Here is a 16,064-nt window from a genome sequence, read left to right as displayed (position 1 = left end):
AGAAAAGGAAGGACAATAAAAAAACCTATTAAGTATTCAATAAATAGTGCATAAACTTACTACCCCCACCATGTGCCCCCACTATGGGAACAGCAGCCCATTACTGCTAGTGGCTTGCTCTATCATTGCTGGTAGCTGTGGTCTTAGTGTTCCTTGATTAAAGTGTTGTTTTTTATTTATTTATTATTATTATTATTGAAATGTTGTTTACTATTAGCTTGTTTGGTAATTCGTTAATTGGATATTGTTTGTTTCTTGTTTTGTAATGTTAACCTTGGTGTTAATTTCTGCTTATCTGTTGTGGTTCCGTCTGGGGCCCCTCCGGGAACGGCTGACCTTCTGTCGGTTTCCAGCTCAGAGGGAGAGGCTGAGGAACAGGAGGTGCAGACAGACGAGGAGGAGGAATCCCAGGCTGAAGAAGAGGGAGGACAGCCAGAGTCCCACCTGGGGGAGCTCTCCCCAGCAAGCAGCCTGGATTCCTTAGAGGAAAGTGCACAAACCATAATTGATCTGCGACAACGAAGAACTACTCAGAGACGGAATCAATTGGCTAAATACTTTCAGCATTAAAGTGGCAACAGCTGGGTTTGGGTGTGGTGCTCTTGGGAAAGGCTAAAAGGCAGACCCACCCTTCCTGGCTTGTGGAGTTTTATCTTTGAGAGTCGTGGGACCTGACTGTGAACTTTGGCGTCTTGGAATCCTGGTTTGTGCCTTTGACTATTGAAACCTTGGGGGGTGGGGTGCCAGCAAGAAGCTTGCTGTATTGACTGGACATCAGGACCCTGCTGTACCGTATTATATCCTGTCTGTTGGGAAGAACAGGTTTTCCTCTGTGCTTATTTTTTCCAGTTATAAAATACTTTTGGCTTTTACCAGAGTGTCTGGCTGTTTTTTCCAGTTGGTGTTGAGGTCTGGGGGAACCCAGACAGAACATTATCTGAGTGTCAGTTGCTGGTGAGGAGATATTTTGGCCTTTTTGTTCTCTTTTTGTGGGCTTTTTGATTGTCTCTTTTGGATGGAGTATTCAATATACTCTTTTGAATATTTTAATACATTTCATTATACATCATATTTCATGTATCTTACTGGATTTTGGATCAATAACTATAATAAAGTTTTGATTTGATGGGCCCTGCCTTGGTTTGTGGATCAATCTCCACATCCACACACTGACTGGGTTCCTACAATAAGCCAAATAAAACTAAACAAGCGAAAATATTGTGATATTGAGACCCAGAAAACATCTTTGCATTCCAAATGGCTTCTTAATATAGCAATTAAGTAACCCAAAGAAATGGTGATAAGGAACATTAATTTTATTTATGTATTCATTTATTCAGACTATACTGCTGCCCACTCATGTACAACTCTGACTGGCTCACAAAACTTAAAAAATAAAAATAAAAAGGTTGTAACAATTTAGCAAAAGATAATAAAGGTAGCTTCCTTGACATCCTGGAAGGTTGACTCGGCCTTCCATCCTTCTGAGGTGGGTAAAATGAGGACCCAGATTATTGGGGGCAATATGCTGATACTGTAAACACTATCAGCATAGAGAGGGCTGTAAAAGCACTACGAAGCGGTATATAAGTCTAAATGCTATTGCTACCCTGTCCTAATGCCTAAAGACATCCTAATTTTGTGGGTATATTGTTCCAGAGGGCAAATGGTAATATTCAGGCAGTAAACCATCTTCATTTTAAAGTTTATATTAGAATATTTAAAAAATTATATCAAAAATCTTAATATAAAATTTTCCTTTACATCTTTAAACTTTTTCTGGAAAAATAGATCTCCCCTCCTCCTATACTGTAATTGGCAAGGAAACCTCAAAGCTCCAAAATGCTTCAAGGTTTTCCCTTCAAAGAAGATTAATGGCATCTCTTATCGTGTACTGACCACAAGGGCTAAAGGTCATATGTCTTACAGACCAACATCTCTGGAGGGTGGCCAAGTAGCAAAGATGTTCATGCTCTTCCCAATTACCTTTGATGTGTCATACAATCCCTAAAGCGCCTGTCATTCCAGATGTCTAGGTGTTGGCTTAGGTCACTACCAACTGTTCAATGACATTAAGGATGAGCAGAAGGCATCACAGAACAAAATATGATGGATAGCCTTAAACCTTGGAACAAGCCCATCAGGCCAAAAGCTCTTGTCCACAAGGTCTCACGATGTTGCCTTTAACTTGTCCCTGGACTCTGTGTGAGTAGGTCTTATGTTAACACTGTCCGGGTTAACTTCAAACTGTGTAAAATGTCTTACTTCTCATTACCCTACAGCAGAGGGTAATCCTGTCAACTTCAACATGCATGGACATCAATTCCCAGAATTATGCTGGCTGGGGAATCCTAGTACAGTGGTACTTCTACTTACCGACTGAATTCATTCCATGACCATGTTCTTAAGTAGAAAAGTTTGTAAGAAGAAGCAATTTTTCCCATAGGAATCAATGTAAAAGCAAATAATGTGTGCAATTAGGGAAACCACATGGAGGGTGGAGGCCCTGTTTCCTCCCAGGAGATTCATAGAGAGGCCCCATGGAGGCTTCTCCCCGCCTTTAAGATAAGGTAAGGTAAGGTAAGGTAAGATAAGATAAGATAAGATAAGATAAGATAAGATAAGATGATAAGATAAGATAAGATAAGATAAGATAAGATAAGATAAGATAAGATAAGATAAGATAAGATAAGATAAGATAAGATAAGATAAGATAAGATAAGATAAGATAAGATAAGATAAGATGGTGAGCCAGTTTGGAGGAGGACTCTTAGCAGCATTAGGCAACAAAGCTAATAGTGAGACCCATAGTTCCCTCTAAGCTGAGCAGTGAGCAATCGCTCACTTAAAAATCATCATCAACTCAGAGTTTTCCAAACCTGCCCAGAAGCCGAGAGGGAAAGAGTGAGAGGGAAGGAGAGAGAGAGGAAGAGAGGAAGAGAGAGAAACAGATAGAAAAAAGAGAGGAAGGAAAAGAGAAAGAAAAAGAATGGGAGTAAGGAAGAGAGAAAGAAAATCAAAATCTGGTTTGAAACTAGCTCAACTATTTAAGTGGCATTTTGATATTGCTAGAGTTGCCCTATTATGAGCTCACTGTTATAGACACACAGTACAGTATTTTATTTTGAAATTCTCTGAGGCAAAACAGGGTGGGTTTTTTATTTGTTTGTTTGTTTATTATTTCTGTGCCGCCCAGTCCCGAAGGGACTGCCGCTCAGACACTATACTTTTCCGCCCACCCCCCAAAAAAATTAGAGGGAACACTGGTGAGACCTACTTGTAGCTCTGCAAGTTCATCCTGCAAGAATTAAAAACCAAGTCACACGTTTCTCCCCAAAGGAATCTCAGAACCAACTACTCAATTGTGTCAACCCCTAACCCCCAACATTTCTCCCTTAGACTCTCCACAATTGACCTCTCCAAGTTCCTAAGAGGCCAGTAAGGGGCGTACATAAGTGCACTGGTGTGCCTTTCGTCCCCTGTCCAATTGTCTTTCCTTTCTCTCACTTATCATATATATTCTCTTTCTTTCATATATCCTCTCCTCTAAGTTCACTTTTACCCTTATATATATATTACTACATGTCTATTTTTCTTTCTATGTATTTGTGTATTGGATGAATGAATGAATGAATGAATGAATGAATGAATGAATGAATGAATAAATAAATACTCACCTTCAGAGGTTTTGCCCCATCCACTTACAACGCAGAGTGTTCCAGCTTCAAATACATCTTCCTTGTGTGGAAGACATATAGGCTGTACTTCATAACCTAGGAGAGGGGATACACAGGGCTATTTTTAATCAATGATTTCTTTTAGGAACGTAAGAACCTAAGAAGAGCCATGCTGAATCAGGTCAAAGCCCATCGAGTCCAGCATTCTGTGTCACACACTGGCCCACCAATTGTCCATGGGGACCTTGAGCAGAAAGAGAAGGCAAAACCCTCCTTTTCCCTTGACCCCTCAACAAATGGTACCCAAGGGAATCCTGCCTGCCTCAACCAACATAGAGGCGGCACTTGGACACCCGTTAATCATCTTTCATCTTTTCATCTGTTCATCTTTTGATGAACACCCACGAATTTCAAAGGGAAGATTTCATTTCTACAATTTTATGCCGAAAGAATAGTTCAGTGGTACATCAATGCCACACGCAGAAGTTTCCAGATTTGATCTCCAGGGTTTTTTCTCTCCCCATTTAAAAAATAACCCAATAAGTATTATTATTATTATCATTTATTATTTATTGGATTTGTATGCCTTCCCTCTCCGCAGACCCGGGACGGCTAACAACAATGATATAAACAACAACATGTAACAATCCAATTTAATAAAACAACTAAAAACCCTTATTATAAAAACCAAACATACACATAAACATACCATACATAACTTGTAATGGCCTAGGGGAAGGAATATCCTAACTCCCCCATGCCTGGTGACAAAGTTGGGTCTTGAGTAATTTGCGAAAGACAAGGAGGGTGGGGGCCGTTCTAATCTCTGGGGGGAGTTGATTCCAGAGGGCTGGGGCTGCCACAGAGAAGGCTCTTCCCCTGGGGCCCGCCAAACGACATTGTTTGGTCAATGGGACCCGGAGAAGGCCAACTCTGTGGGACCTTATCGGCCGATATGTTGCTAGGTTTCAGAGAATGATTTGATCTACAAAGTCTCTCACTCCTATCCTCACCCTTAACTGCTTTATCTACCTTTGCAACAACAACAACAAAAATCATTCTTGGCCACACCCCTTCTAGTGACATCATTGGCTCTTCCCAAAGTTGGTAGGTTGAGTGACAGCCTTCGTCTCTCAAGCATTCCCCATTTTTGGAACACATTCCCACCATTTTCTTCAACAGTGCTTCACTCAAGTCTCTTCTTACCATATTGTACTTGATGTTTCAAATACAGCAGTGCTATGTCTGAGTCCATATGCCCAAACCTGTTGAAGTCAGGATGGATAATAATTTCAGAGACCGGAACATTCTGTTCTTCTTCATCCTCACTGCCGAGATCAAACTCACCAACAGTCACAATCAGATTCTTCACAACTTTTCTTTAAAAAAAAGAAAGAAAGAATTATGATTCAGCCAGCTGCCCCCATCCTGAAGTATACATCCAACGTATTGTAGTAAAACCAAACTTACATTTCCTTGATTCTACATGGGAGAAAAATCCCCCAAACCTGCAGAGGTGATACCAAACAAATTCTAGGAAATTCATTTGCTTTTTAAAATCTTCAGCTCGATTGGTCTCCAGGAACAATTTAAGGTGTTGGTTATTACCTATAAAGCCCTACATGGCATTGGACCAGACTATTTAGGGGACTGTCTTCTGCCATGAAACCCCCAGCAATCATCCAGGGCCCACAGGTTCGGCCTTGTCCAGGTCCCATCCCATAGACAATGCCGATTGGTGGGACCTACTTCAGAGGGCCTTCTCTGTGGTGGCTCCGGCTCTATGGAACCAACTTCCCCCAGAGACTCATATTGCCCCCACCCTTCTGGCCTTCCGAAAGGCTGTGAAAACATGGCTCTGCCAGCAGGCTTGGGCACCATAAAACAACTACTTAACCCCAGAGAGATGAATGTTATTGAATGAATTTTTGCTTTTGTTTTTTATTGGTTTAAGTTTCTTGTGTTATTTAATGTTATATATTTTATTCAGTGAAGGGCTCCAAAAATTTTACTACCACACTGTGGACATGGCTTATTTTGGGGGGGGGGGGTCGTGCCAGCCATATGACCAGGTGGGAGTGGCTTGACAATCATGTGATGGGGATGGCTTAAAGGTCATGTGACTGGCTTAAAGGTGGCCAACTTGACGTCACTCACGTCAAGGGTTTGGGTTAGGGGGCCTGGCCTCTCCTCGCCTCAAGGGGAGACAGTTTCCATATCTATTTACTATTACTGAACATCCAAAATATACTATTTAATTCTATGTATACATGCCATATGTGTACATACATATTACACAAAGGCACATAAAAATATACACAATCTACTATATAAACTGTATGTGTATGTGTTAGATATTTGCCTGGGTGACCTACCCAGACAGGGTAAAAGTCAAAAGTTCAGATTTGTTTATTGCATGTTGATTGGTTGCCTTCTTTTGGTGCTTAAAATGTATCTTTGTAAAACTGCCCTGTTGCTGGGCTAGATTGTATAAATAGTGAGAACTGTCATTGTATAGAGCTCTCAATACTCCATTGCTTCTTGACTGAATTGACTTCCTTGTCCTGTTAGCGAAATAAACCTTGCTTCATTCAACCTTTCTTTGAGAGTTATTACATTGGCGACGAGGAAACCAACCCTCCGTGTGCTATCATGGCTACTCCATCGGTAGTCCAGCCACCTGAATTCTTTGACTCAGAAAGAATGACCTGGACAGCCTACATGGCGAAGTATGAAATATTTTTGGAAGCGGCCAGCATGAAAGACGCTGACAGCGGCCGCAAGCGTGCCCTTTTCCTCAATTACTATGGCACACAGATTTTTGAGCTGGCAGAAACCCTCACTGACCCTGAACTGGCGAACTCAGTTTCCTGGGACACTCTCTCATCCAAGTTAGCCGCTCACTTCAAGCCTACATACACACACATACACACACAGCTCTTCTAAAATTATACACATTCAACCTCATTTACTGCAATAGGAAAAACATACCCAGAGCCCAGAAGGGGAAAAAAGAAAAATTTTCTACCAGTTCTGCGTACCTAACCATACCTGTAGGAGCCCATCACTGATTGTATTGTTTTATATTGCCTATGATTGTATGCCAACCAGAGTCCACTAGGAATTGGGTGGCTTACAAGTTAAATAAATTAAATTATTAAATAACACATATAAGTATAAACATGATTATAAATATATGAACTGGGTATGAATAAAAGGCAATATTAGGACAGGGACGATAGGCACGCTTGTGCACTTATGCACGCCCCTTAATGATGTGTCCCTCAATGAAATCAAGTTGACCCTCTTGCATCAACACCTCCTCCCTTCAGCCTTAGTTTATATTTTGCCTGCCTAGTCCACAAGCTTTTTGCACAATGCTAGTCCATAAGCTGCCCCCCATATCTCAACGGGCCAGTAAGCAGGCATCTTCTTCAATTACTTTCGGTTCCTCTCCAAGCAAGTTATATAAAGTATAGCTTACAGATCGAAATCTACGACGCAGTGAGCTGCAGTGACCACCACATCATCACCAATCAAACTGCCGCCGCAGAAATGAGAATGGCCTCGCTTGATGGAGACCTATTCAGTGGAGAGAAGGAGGATGGGAGAAGACAGAAATCAGATGGCTGGGGAGAAAAAGAGTTTCCAACTTTAAGCGGTTTGCTAGAAGGTATCCCGGCCAATTAGAAGTTTGATTAGACAGGAGAGCTGTGATCAGCGGCCAAGGTTTGACCTTGTATTCTAGAAATCAGTCATAGAATTGAAGTTAAATAAATGATTTCTTTTCTTGCCAAGGCATTATTAGGACTTCATTGGTATTTAATACAGTACAGTGGTACCTCTACTTATGGACTTAATTTGTTCCGTGACCAGGTTCTTAAGTAGAAACGTTTGCACAAAGAAGCTATTTTTCCCATAGGAGTCAATGTAAAAGCAAATAATGTGTGTGATTGGGGAAACCACAGGGAGGGTGGAGGCCCTGTTTCCTCCCAGGAGATTCCTAGAGAGGCCCCACAGAGGCTTCTTCCCCCCCTTTTTTGGCCCTTTTTCCTCCCAGGAGATTCCTAGAGAGGCCCCACAGAGACTTCTTCCCCCCTTTTCTGGCCCTGTTTCCTCCCAGGAGATTCCTAGAGAGGCCCCACAGAGACTTCTTCCCCCCTTTTCTGGCCCTGTTTCCTCCCAGGAAATTCCGAGAGAGGCCCCACGGAGGCTTCTCCCTGCCTTTTCCGGTTACAGTTTCGGAGGCTCGGTTTTGTAAGTGGAAAATGGTTCTTGAGAAGAGGCAAAAAAAATCTTGAACATCCGGTTCTTATCTAGAAAAGTTCGTAAGTAGAGGCGTTTGTAGGTAGAGGTACCACTGTAATAGGTTCCTGCTGGTATGGGTCACTCTATCCCGTGGTAATGAAAATGGAGCTGCGCACACAGTTCTGCATGACTGGCAGGCAGACGTGAGTGCCCATGTGAGATTTGTGTTCTGCACATGCACAAAGGACAAATCTCACACAAGGACACTTGCACATGTGAGATTTTGCTGATTTGGGGCGTATTTTGTGCAGTCAAAACAAACTGAAAATCAGTGAAATCTCGCACGCATGAGCATCATTGTATGAGATTTGCCTGCCTGCGCATGCGCAGAAGCCAAATCTCACATTGATGTGCATGAACCCGACCACCCGACACACATACACCCGCATTGGCCACCAGGAGAACACTGGGAGCAATGGCAATGGGGAACCCTTGGCGGATTTAATAAATGTATAATCAGTCATTCTTGGATTACAAAACATCTCCTTTGATCATTCTACTGTGGATCTTGTAGGTGCATTTGGATATTCTTAGAGAAATTGCTGTGGAACTTACTTACTTACTTTCTTTCTTTCTTTCTTTCTTTCTTTCTTTCAATTATTCCATTTTTAGTGCCTCCCTTCTCTTTAGACTCAGGGCAGCTTACAACATGTTAGCAATAGCACTTTTTAACAGAGCCAGCCTATTGCCCCCACAATCCGGGTCCTCATTTTACCCACCTCGGAAGGATGGAAGGCTGAGTCAAAGTTGAGCCAGTGATGAGATTTGAACCGCTGACCTTCAGATCTACAGTCAGCTTCAGTGGCCTGCACTACAGCACTCTACCTGCTGCGCCACCCCGCCTCTATTTATGCTTAAGCTCCGCACCTAGGCCTTGTTTACCAAACACAATTGAGACCAGTAGTGGGTTCTAAATACTGTCGCTATCAGTTCACTTGTGTGCATACACAGAAGCGTTCCAGGTAGGTGGGCAAAGCCTCCTCCTGCTGCTGCCATTACTGGTTCACTGAACCAGGCCAAACCGGGAGCAACCCGGCGCTGATTGGGGCCAACAACTCCGTCGCTAAGTGAAACTACAATGATGTTTATGCTCTTCTTTCAGCTTTCATTTTGCTTTACAGACCTGTGAAGGTCGCAAATGGAAGAATAGCAAAAGCATTTAGACTTATACAGTGGTACCTCGAGATACGAGTTTAATTCGTTCTGGACCTGGGCTCTTAAGTCGAGCAGCTCTTATCTCGAACGACTTTTCCCCATAGGAATTAATGTAAATAATTTTAATTGGTTCCAGCCCTCAAAAAACTCCCAAAGTTAGTCTAAATTATGCAGAAAGACATGTTTTTAATGAAGAAATGTACATGTACATATAAATGAATAATGAAGTTTCTTTCACTTAACTTGTAAACTTTCTTAAACTTTTAAATTTACATATGTTCAACTTCTCTGCCACCCAATCCTGTAGGACAGAGGTCCCCAACCCTTTTTGCACCAGGGACCGTCTTTAAGCGATCAAGAGAGGAATGGGTGAATGAATGGATGGAGGGTGGGAAGGAAGGAAGGAAAGAGGGAAGGGACAGGAACAGAGGAAGGAAGCAAGGAAACTTATGAAAGGGGAGAGTAAGAGAGGAATGAGTGAAGGGAGGGAGGGAGGGAAGAAGGTGGGAAGGAGAAAGAAAAGAAGAAATAGAGGAAGGGAAGGTAAAAGAGAGAAAGAAAAAGAGCAAGAAAGAAAGCAAGAAAGAAAGAAAGAAAGAAAGAAAGGGGGAAGGGACAGGAACAGAGGAAGGAAGCAAGGAAACTTATGAAAGGGAAGAGTAAGAGAGGAATGAGTGAAAGGAGGGAGGGAGGGAAGAAGGTGGGAAGGAGAAAGAAAAGAAATAGAGGAAGGGAAGGTAAAAGAGAGAAAGAAAAAGAGCAAGAAAGAAAGCTGCAAGCACCCCCCCGAGCCCCCCGGGCCGGCTGCAACCTTTTAAAACATGCGCACCGCTTCGCAGCTGTCTCCTGAAGCCGAACACGGAAGTTAGCGTTTGGCTTCAGGAGACAGCTCCTTGGCGCTTGTATCTCGAATTTGGGCTTGTAAGTAGAACAAAAATATCTCTCCCCTCCCAGCTCTTATCTCGAGTTGCTCTTAAGTAGAGCAGCTCTTATGTCGGGGTTCCACTGTATACCACTTCATAGTGCTTTTAGAGTCTTCTCTAAGCAGTTTACAGAGTCAGCATATTGCCCCTAACATTCTGGGTCCTCATTTTACTCACCGCAGAAGGATGGAAGGCTGAGTCAACCTTGAGCCGGTGATGAGATTTGAACTGCTGAACTACAGCTGACAGTTAGATGAAGTAGCCTGCAGTGCTGCACTCTAACCACTGTTGGAAACCTGGCTTTGAATTGGTTGCAAAATTGCCATTTCATAACCACCATAGCTGCAAAATGGTCACTGTATGAGATGATATTTAGTGATCATCTGTAGCTGCCATAGCATGTTAGGATAGGATTACACTATATCTGGACTTCTAACATAAATGCTTTATACACTCCGATTCCATTAGCCAGGACAGGACTGCACATAGGTCACATAGTGAGTCTGCATTTGTGGTGAAATCTGCTTAAGGAAGTGACTGGCCATAAAACGGTTCAAGCAACTCTCCTCGGATAACAAGAATGTGTTGACAGGAAAAGAACTGTGTGATCAGAAGATGCAATTTACATTGCCTGGGATAAATAGGACGAAGGCTGTGATAAAAGACCTTGCTTTGTGGTAAACAGGAGATAGCTGTGTTAAACAACAAAAGATCCCAGGAAATTGGCCATGAGAGACATTTGCTCAGTGGAAACTGAGTTACGTGCCATATGGAGATAGGAAGGACTCAGAAGTTGTGTCATCTTTTAGAGTTACGTTATTGGATGTTTGTATATCACTTGACATGTATGTGTAATCATTCCCATTTGCATATGCCCCCAATAAAAGGAGGTGCACAGCTCAATACTGTGTCATTTCACCCAGAGAGAGATGTATCCAAGTCTTCTTTCTAGGATTGGCGTTCGTGAGTGACCCGCTTAGCTGGGGTTGCTCTAAGTCCCTCTGAAGACATCGCAGCACCCTCAATCATCTAATACAGTGACCATTTCTGTAGCTACGATGGTTATGAAATGGCAACTTTGCAACCAATTCAAAGCCAGGTTTCCAACAGGGGTTAGAATGCAGCACTGCAGGCTACTTCAGGACTACCTATAAAAGCTAGTCTTTAGGGTTTTTTTCTTTTTTAAACATGAGCTGCAGTTTGCGGGAATAGCCAGTAAGGGTTTTTTTGTTTGTTTGTTTTTAAAAAGGCAAAGCACAGATACCTGCCATGGTTGCCCGCCTGGCACAGACATTCTTCCTCCAATAATTCTTGAAAAGGACCCAAGTTGTAAGTCGTCCTCCAAATCCATGAAGCGGAATCCACATTTTCTCCCTTGGGAAGCAGAAGGGAGGGAAATCGGTTTGAGGTTGTCCTATTCTCGTAGTCTTATATGACAGTGTTTCCCAGCCTTGGCAACTTGAAGGTATCTGGACTTCAACTCCCAGAATTCCCCAGCCAGCAATTGAAACCTTGTCAGTTGCTCATGTACCATGTGTGCAAAACATATAAAAAAGGGCAGACTTCCATTGCAGTTATGACTTCCATCTTGACTTTTGGGCACAATCACACCCACCCACCATGGATGCACCTGGATAAATACCAGTAAATATTAAAAGATATTAAGAAGGACAGCCTTACCTCTTGCCATCCTCTCAAAGTCCAGGAGTTTAGAAAGAGCAACATTCTTAGACAGCTGTTCATGCGAAGACAATCTCTGCCATTCCTCTATTCCACTTAACTTGCCCATTTCTGAACTCTGGAAAACTGTGAAAGTAAATTTTTTTGTGGGAAGTCTGGGACCAATTAACCAGCAGCAATGGTTCTTAAGCAATTTGTGCTCTGCGATACTTTGCTCTCAAAGTTCTAAGATCACTTCCAAAACTATGACCGTTACTTCGCCAAGGGAGTCTATATACAATTCTTTTCTTATTTCTTATTTCTTTATTTTGTCAAGTACATATTGGTAGTGTACAAAGCTATAACAATGTCTATATACATGATACCAGTAAGAGAGAAACATTAGGACAGGGGACGGAAGGCATGCTGGTGTACTTATGCATGTCCTTTACTGACCCCTTAGGAATCGGGAGAGGTCAACAATGGATAGGGTAATGGGTAAAATTTGGGGGGTTAGGTGAGGATAATACAGTGTCAGATAATAAGTTCCATGGATTAACTACTCGGTTACTAAAGTCATATTTCCTGCAGTCAAGTTTGGAGCGGTTTACTTTAAGTTTGTAACTGTTGTGTGTTCGTGTGTTGTTGTGGTTGAAACTGAAGTAGTCGTTGATAGGAAGGACATTGTAGCAGATGATTTTATGGGCTATGCTTAGGTCATGTTTAAGGCAACGTAGTTCTAAGCTTTCTAAACCTAGGATTGTAAGTCTAGTTGTGTAGGGTATTCTGTTGCGAGTGGAGGGGTGGAGGGCTCTTCTAGTAAAGTATCTCTGGACATTTTCTAAAGTGTTTATTTCTGAAATGCAGTGTGGGTTCCAGAGAGATGAGCTGTATTCAAGGATTGGTCTGGCAAAAGTCTGGTTAGTAGTGTGAGATTACCGGAGCAGAAGCTATGTAGGATTAGGTTAACAACTCTTGAAGCCTTTTTGGCGATGTTGTTGCAGGTGCTGTTCTCTATTTTTAACTAACCCTGTGCCAGGAAGATAAAGTACATTGTGGAAAATATCCTAATCTTGCTAAACCATTCATTGCCTGAATGAAATCAATGGAAATTGAAGGAAACAAATAAATTATCCACGACCAAACCATGAGAATATTTAGTAACAGAGGAAGCACTGCGTGCACATCATTGGACTCGGGCGAAAGAGGAACACAAAATGAAAGGTGTAAACATCACATATTCCTAGTGTGATTCACAGACAGGCAGGCTGAAAGTGACAGGAACAAAGCCACTGTGCTCATTGCCCAAGGAATAGTGAGCGTTTGATTTGAATAGTCTTGAGTTAACAACCACTCATCCAGCAACCATTTTTTGGGGGTAGGGAAAATAGGAGGAGGAAGGAACATTAGTTATGTTCATCCCCTTTGTAAGAAAAATCATAAGGCCCTCTGTCCTAATTGCCTCGAATAATGCTATTTCTGTAAAAAAAAAGAAAAAAAGAGCCCTATTCCCATAAAAGGAGATCTGCTCCTCTACAAATATGGAAATGTATCACAGGCCCATGTGCAATTGACCTTTAGAAAGAATAAACAAGAAGTGTGGGAATATTGTAGGACCAATAAAGAACCTAAGAAGAGCCATTCTGAATCAGGCCAAAGCCCATTGGGTCCAGCATTCTGTGTCACACAGTGGCCCACCAATTGTCCATGGGGACAATTGAGCAGAAAGAGAAGGCAAAACCCTCCCTTTTCCTTGACCCCCAACAAATGGTACTCAAGGGAATCCTGCCTGCCTCAAATAACATAGAGGCGGCACATGGACATCCGTTTCAATAACCACCAATACACTTGGCATCCATGAATCTATCTAACCCTGCCTTGAAGCTATCAAGGCTGACAGCTGTCACGACCTCTTCTGGAAGTGAATTCCATAAACCAACGACCCTCTGGGTGAATAAATATTTCCCTTTATTTGTCTTCGCTTTCTTACCTATGAGCTTTAGGGAGTGCCCCCTTGTCCTAGTATTGTGTGATAGAGAAAAGAATTTTTCTCTATCTACCTTTTCTATCGCATGCATGATTTTATACACTTCGATCAAGTCACCCCTTAAACACCATCTTTCAAGGCTGAAGAGACCAAATAAATAAATGTGGTCACAAATAAGGACTACCTGTATTTTCCACAAATATCAGGTGACTCAGAATTCCGGTTGTAAAAACGGTTTTGTTGACTGGCAAGAGAGTCCATGGGGGTGAAAGGCAATTTATATCAGCTCAGACGAGTTTGTGTTTAGTCACCTGCAAAGCTTTTGCTGAGCATTTAGGAGAGAATGAGACAAATACTACTGTTTGAATTACCTAAATAGTAAACAATGTTGTAATACAATAATTGAAAGACCACTAGGATAAATCCAGACTTGCTTTTGGGAGGAAAAACCCATCAGGGTCAGGGAAGTGAAAAGGCCCTTTAGCCATTACGTTGCAGAAAAATCAATATTTCAAAAGCTATTTTATAAGCAACTAGAGTCAACAGTTTCCCTTGACAGCTAGGGACCACAAATAGCAAGAAATGTAAAAAGGGAAGCCTTGGACTGCATGGATCCTTCAGGTCCTTTCAAACCTTTCCAAAATATGCTTAATTGTGGTTTTAATGAATTTTTTTTAAAAAATAAAAGGGGACTCAAAATACAAATTTTATATTTTGACTCCTTTCATTTTGCACCATCTATCTATCTATCTATCTATCTATCTATCTATCTATCTATCTATCTATCTATCTTTAGCTATCTATCTATCTATCTTTATCTATTTATCTATATCTATCTATCTTTATCTATCTATCTATCTTTATCTATCTATCTATCTTTATCTATCTATCTATCTATCTATCTATCTATCTTTATCTATCTATTTATCTATATCTATCTATCTTTATCTATCTATCTATCTTTATCTATCTTTCTCTATCTATCTATCTATCTATCTTTATCTATCTATCTATCTAATTTGTTTATTTTGTCAAGTACATATTGGTAGTATACAAAGATGTAACTATGTTTATATACATGATACTAGTAAGAGACAAACATTAGGACAGGGGGCGGAAGGCACGCAGGTGCACTTATGCACGCCCCTTACTGACCTCTTAGGAATCAGGAGAGGTCAACAGTGGATAGTCTGAGAGTAAAGTTTTGGGGGTTAGGTGATGATACTACAGAGTCTAGTAGTGAGTTCCATGCATCAACTACTCGGTTACTAAAGTTGTATTTCCTAACGTCAAGTTTAGAGCGGTTTACTTGAAGTTAGTATCTGTTGTGTGCTCATGTGTTGTTGTGGTTGAAGCTGAAATAGTCATTGACAGGAAGGACATTGTAGCAGATGATTTTATGGATTATGCTTAGGTCGCGTTTAAGCCAATATAGTTCTAAGCTTTCTAAACCTAGGATTGTAAGTCTAGTTGCGTTTCATTTCCTTAAGGAAGATTGATTAATTCCTCTTGAAATACAAATGTTTGGTTAGTTATAGGAAAAAAAGGGGGAAAGTGGGTTTGTTTGTGAGTTGCTTCCCAGGAGTAGAGGTATTCTTTCCTAAACAAAGCCAGTTATGTAAAACGGACCATGGATGTGTACTACTCAGTAGTAAGGCATGTCTGTGTCTAATAGAGCTTACTTTCAACTAAATAACAGATTGGGCATTCAATACAATATTCCTGGCAGTTCAGAATGGCATTTTAGACACAACCATGGTTCTCTTATTAAGAATTCTCTTTTCATAGAATATTTTTTTTTAAACCAAATCAAATGCTTCCTTGTAGCTAGGACTGCCCAAAACAAACATAGTCCTCCTATTTTGGAGGGAGAAGGTATTCTCAAACACTTACCATATAGATGGAGACAGACAATAGGATAGAGGAACCATTGCGATATTTGCATGGTTTGTTGTAAATCACAGCCAAATAATCCTTTTAGCAACAAGTGGGAGTTTAAGAAAGGCTGGGAGCAAAAATAGCCTTCAAGACTTTTTCTACAACCCACCACGTTTTTTTCAAATATTCCGCTGTATTTAGTCAAGATCCTCTTTGCAGTAACAGGATAATTTAGCACTTTGTCCTTAATGATTTAATACCCGTCGTTTTCCAAGGGAATCTGGGAATTGTAGTTTAAAAGGTACAAGCAGGTATTTATTAGGTAGAGTTCATGGGGAGAGAAGTCAAAGATTGTATCCTTAAAAGCTCTTACAAATATTTTAAATAAGAAAGGGAAATGTTAGAATCTTTCTTTTTCTTCTTTTCTTTTCTTATTTAAATTATTCTTCATCTTGTTTAATCTTTTTTCCTTTGTCA

At 41.2% G+C, this 16,064-nt stretch overlaps 1 protein-coding gene across 2 annotated transcripts in view; it reads right to left on the bottom strand.

The window, feature by feature from the left end:
- OVCH1 (ovochymase 1) overlaps nucleotides 1-15,820 on the bottom strand; it is a 77,325-nt gene extending 61,505 nt beyond the window's left edge. Inside the window, exons 1-6 of one of the 2 annotated variants that reach the window (XM_070756422.1) lie at nucleotides 15,603-15,820; nucleotides 11,744-11,869; nucleotides 11,328-11,437; nucleotides 7,162-7,259; nucleotides 4,884-5,056; nucleotides 3,678-3,773 (exon numbers count right to left, since the gene is read on the bottom strand). In XM_070756422.1, coding sequence (XP_070612523.1) covers nucleotides 3,678-3,773; nucleotides 4,884-5,056; nucleotides 7,162-7,259; nucleotides 11,328-11,437; nucleotides 11,744-11,869; nucleotides 15,603-15,654 — 655 coding nt within the window. In that variant the 5' untranslated portion in view covers nucleotides 15,655-15,820. The remainder of the gene's footprint in view (nucleotides 1-3,677; nucleotides 3,774-4,883; nucleotides 5,057-7,161; nucleotides 7,260-11,327; nucleotides 11,438-11,743; nucleotides 11,870-15,602) is intronic. The other variant, XM_070756421.1, reaches the window with a different exon arrangement.
- Nucleotides 15,821-16,064: the final 244 nt, after the last annotated feature.

This window comes from Erythrolamprus reginae, chromosome 6 (assembly GCF_031021105.1).
Source record: "Erythrolamprus reginae isolate rEryReg1 chromosome 6, rEryReg1.hap1, whole genome shotgun sequence".
Lineage (NCBI taxonomy): Eukaryota > Metazoa > Chordata > Lepidosauria > Squamata > Dipsadidae > Erythrolamprus > Erythrolamprus reginae.
Note: the sequence above shows the minus strand (reverse complement) of the source record. Positions and strands in the feature narration are given on the sequence as shown.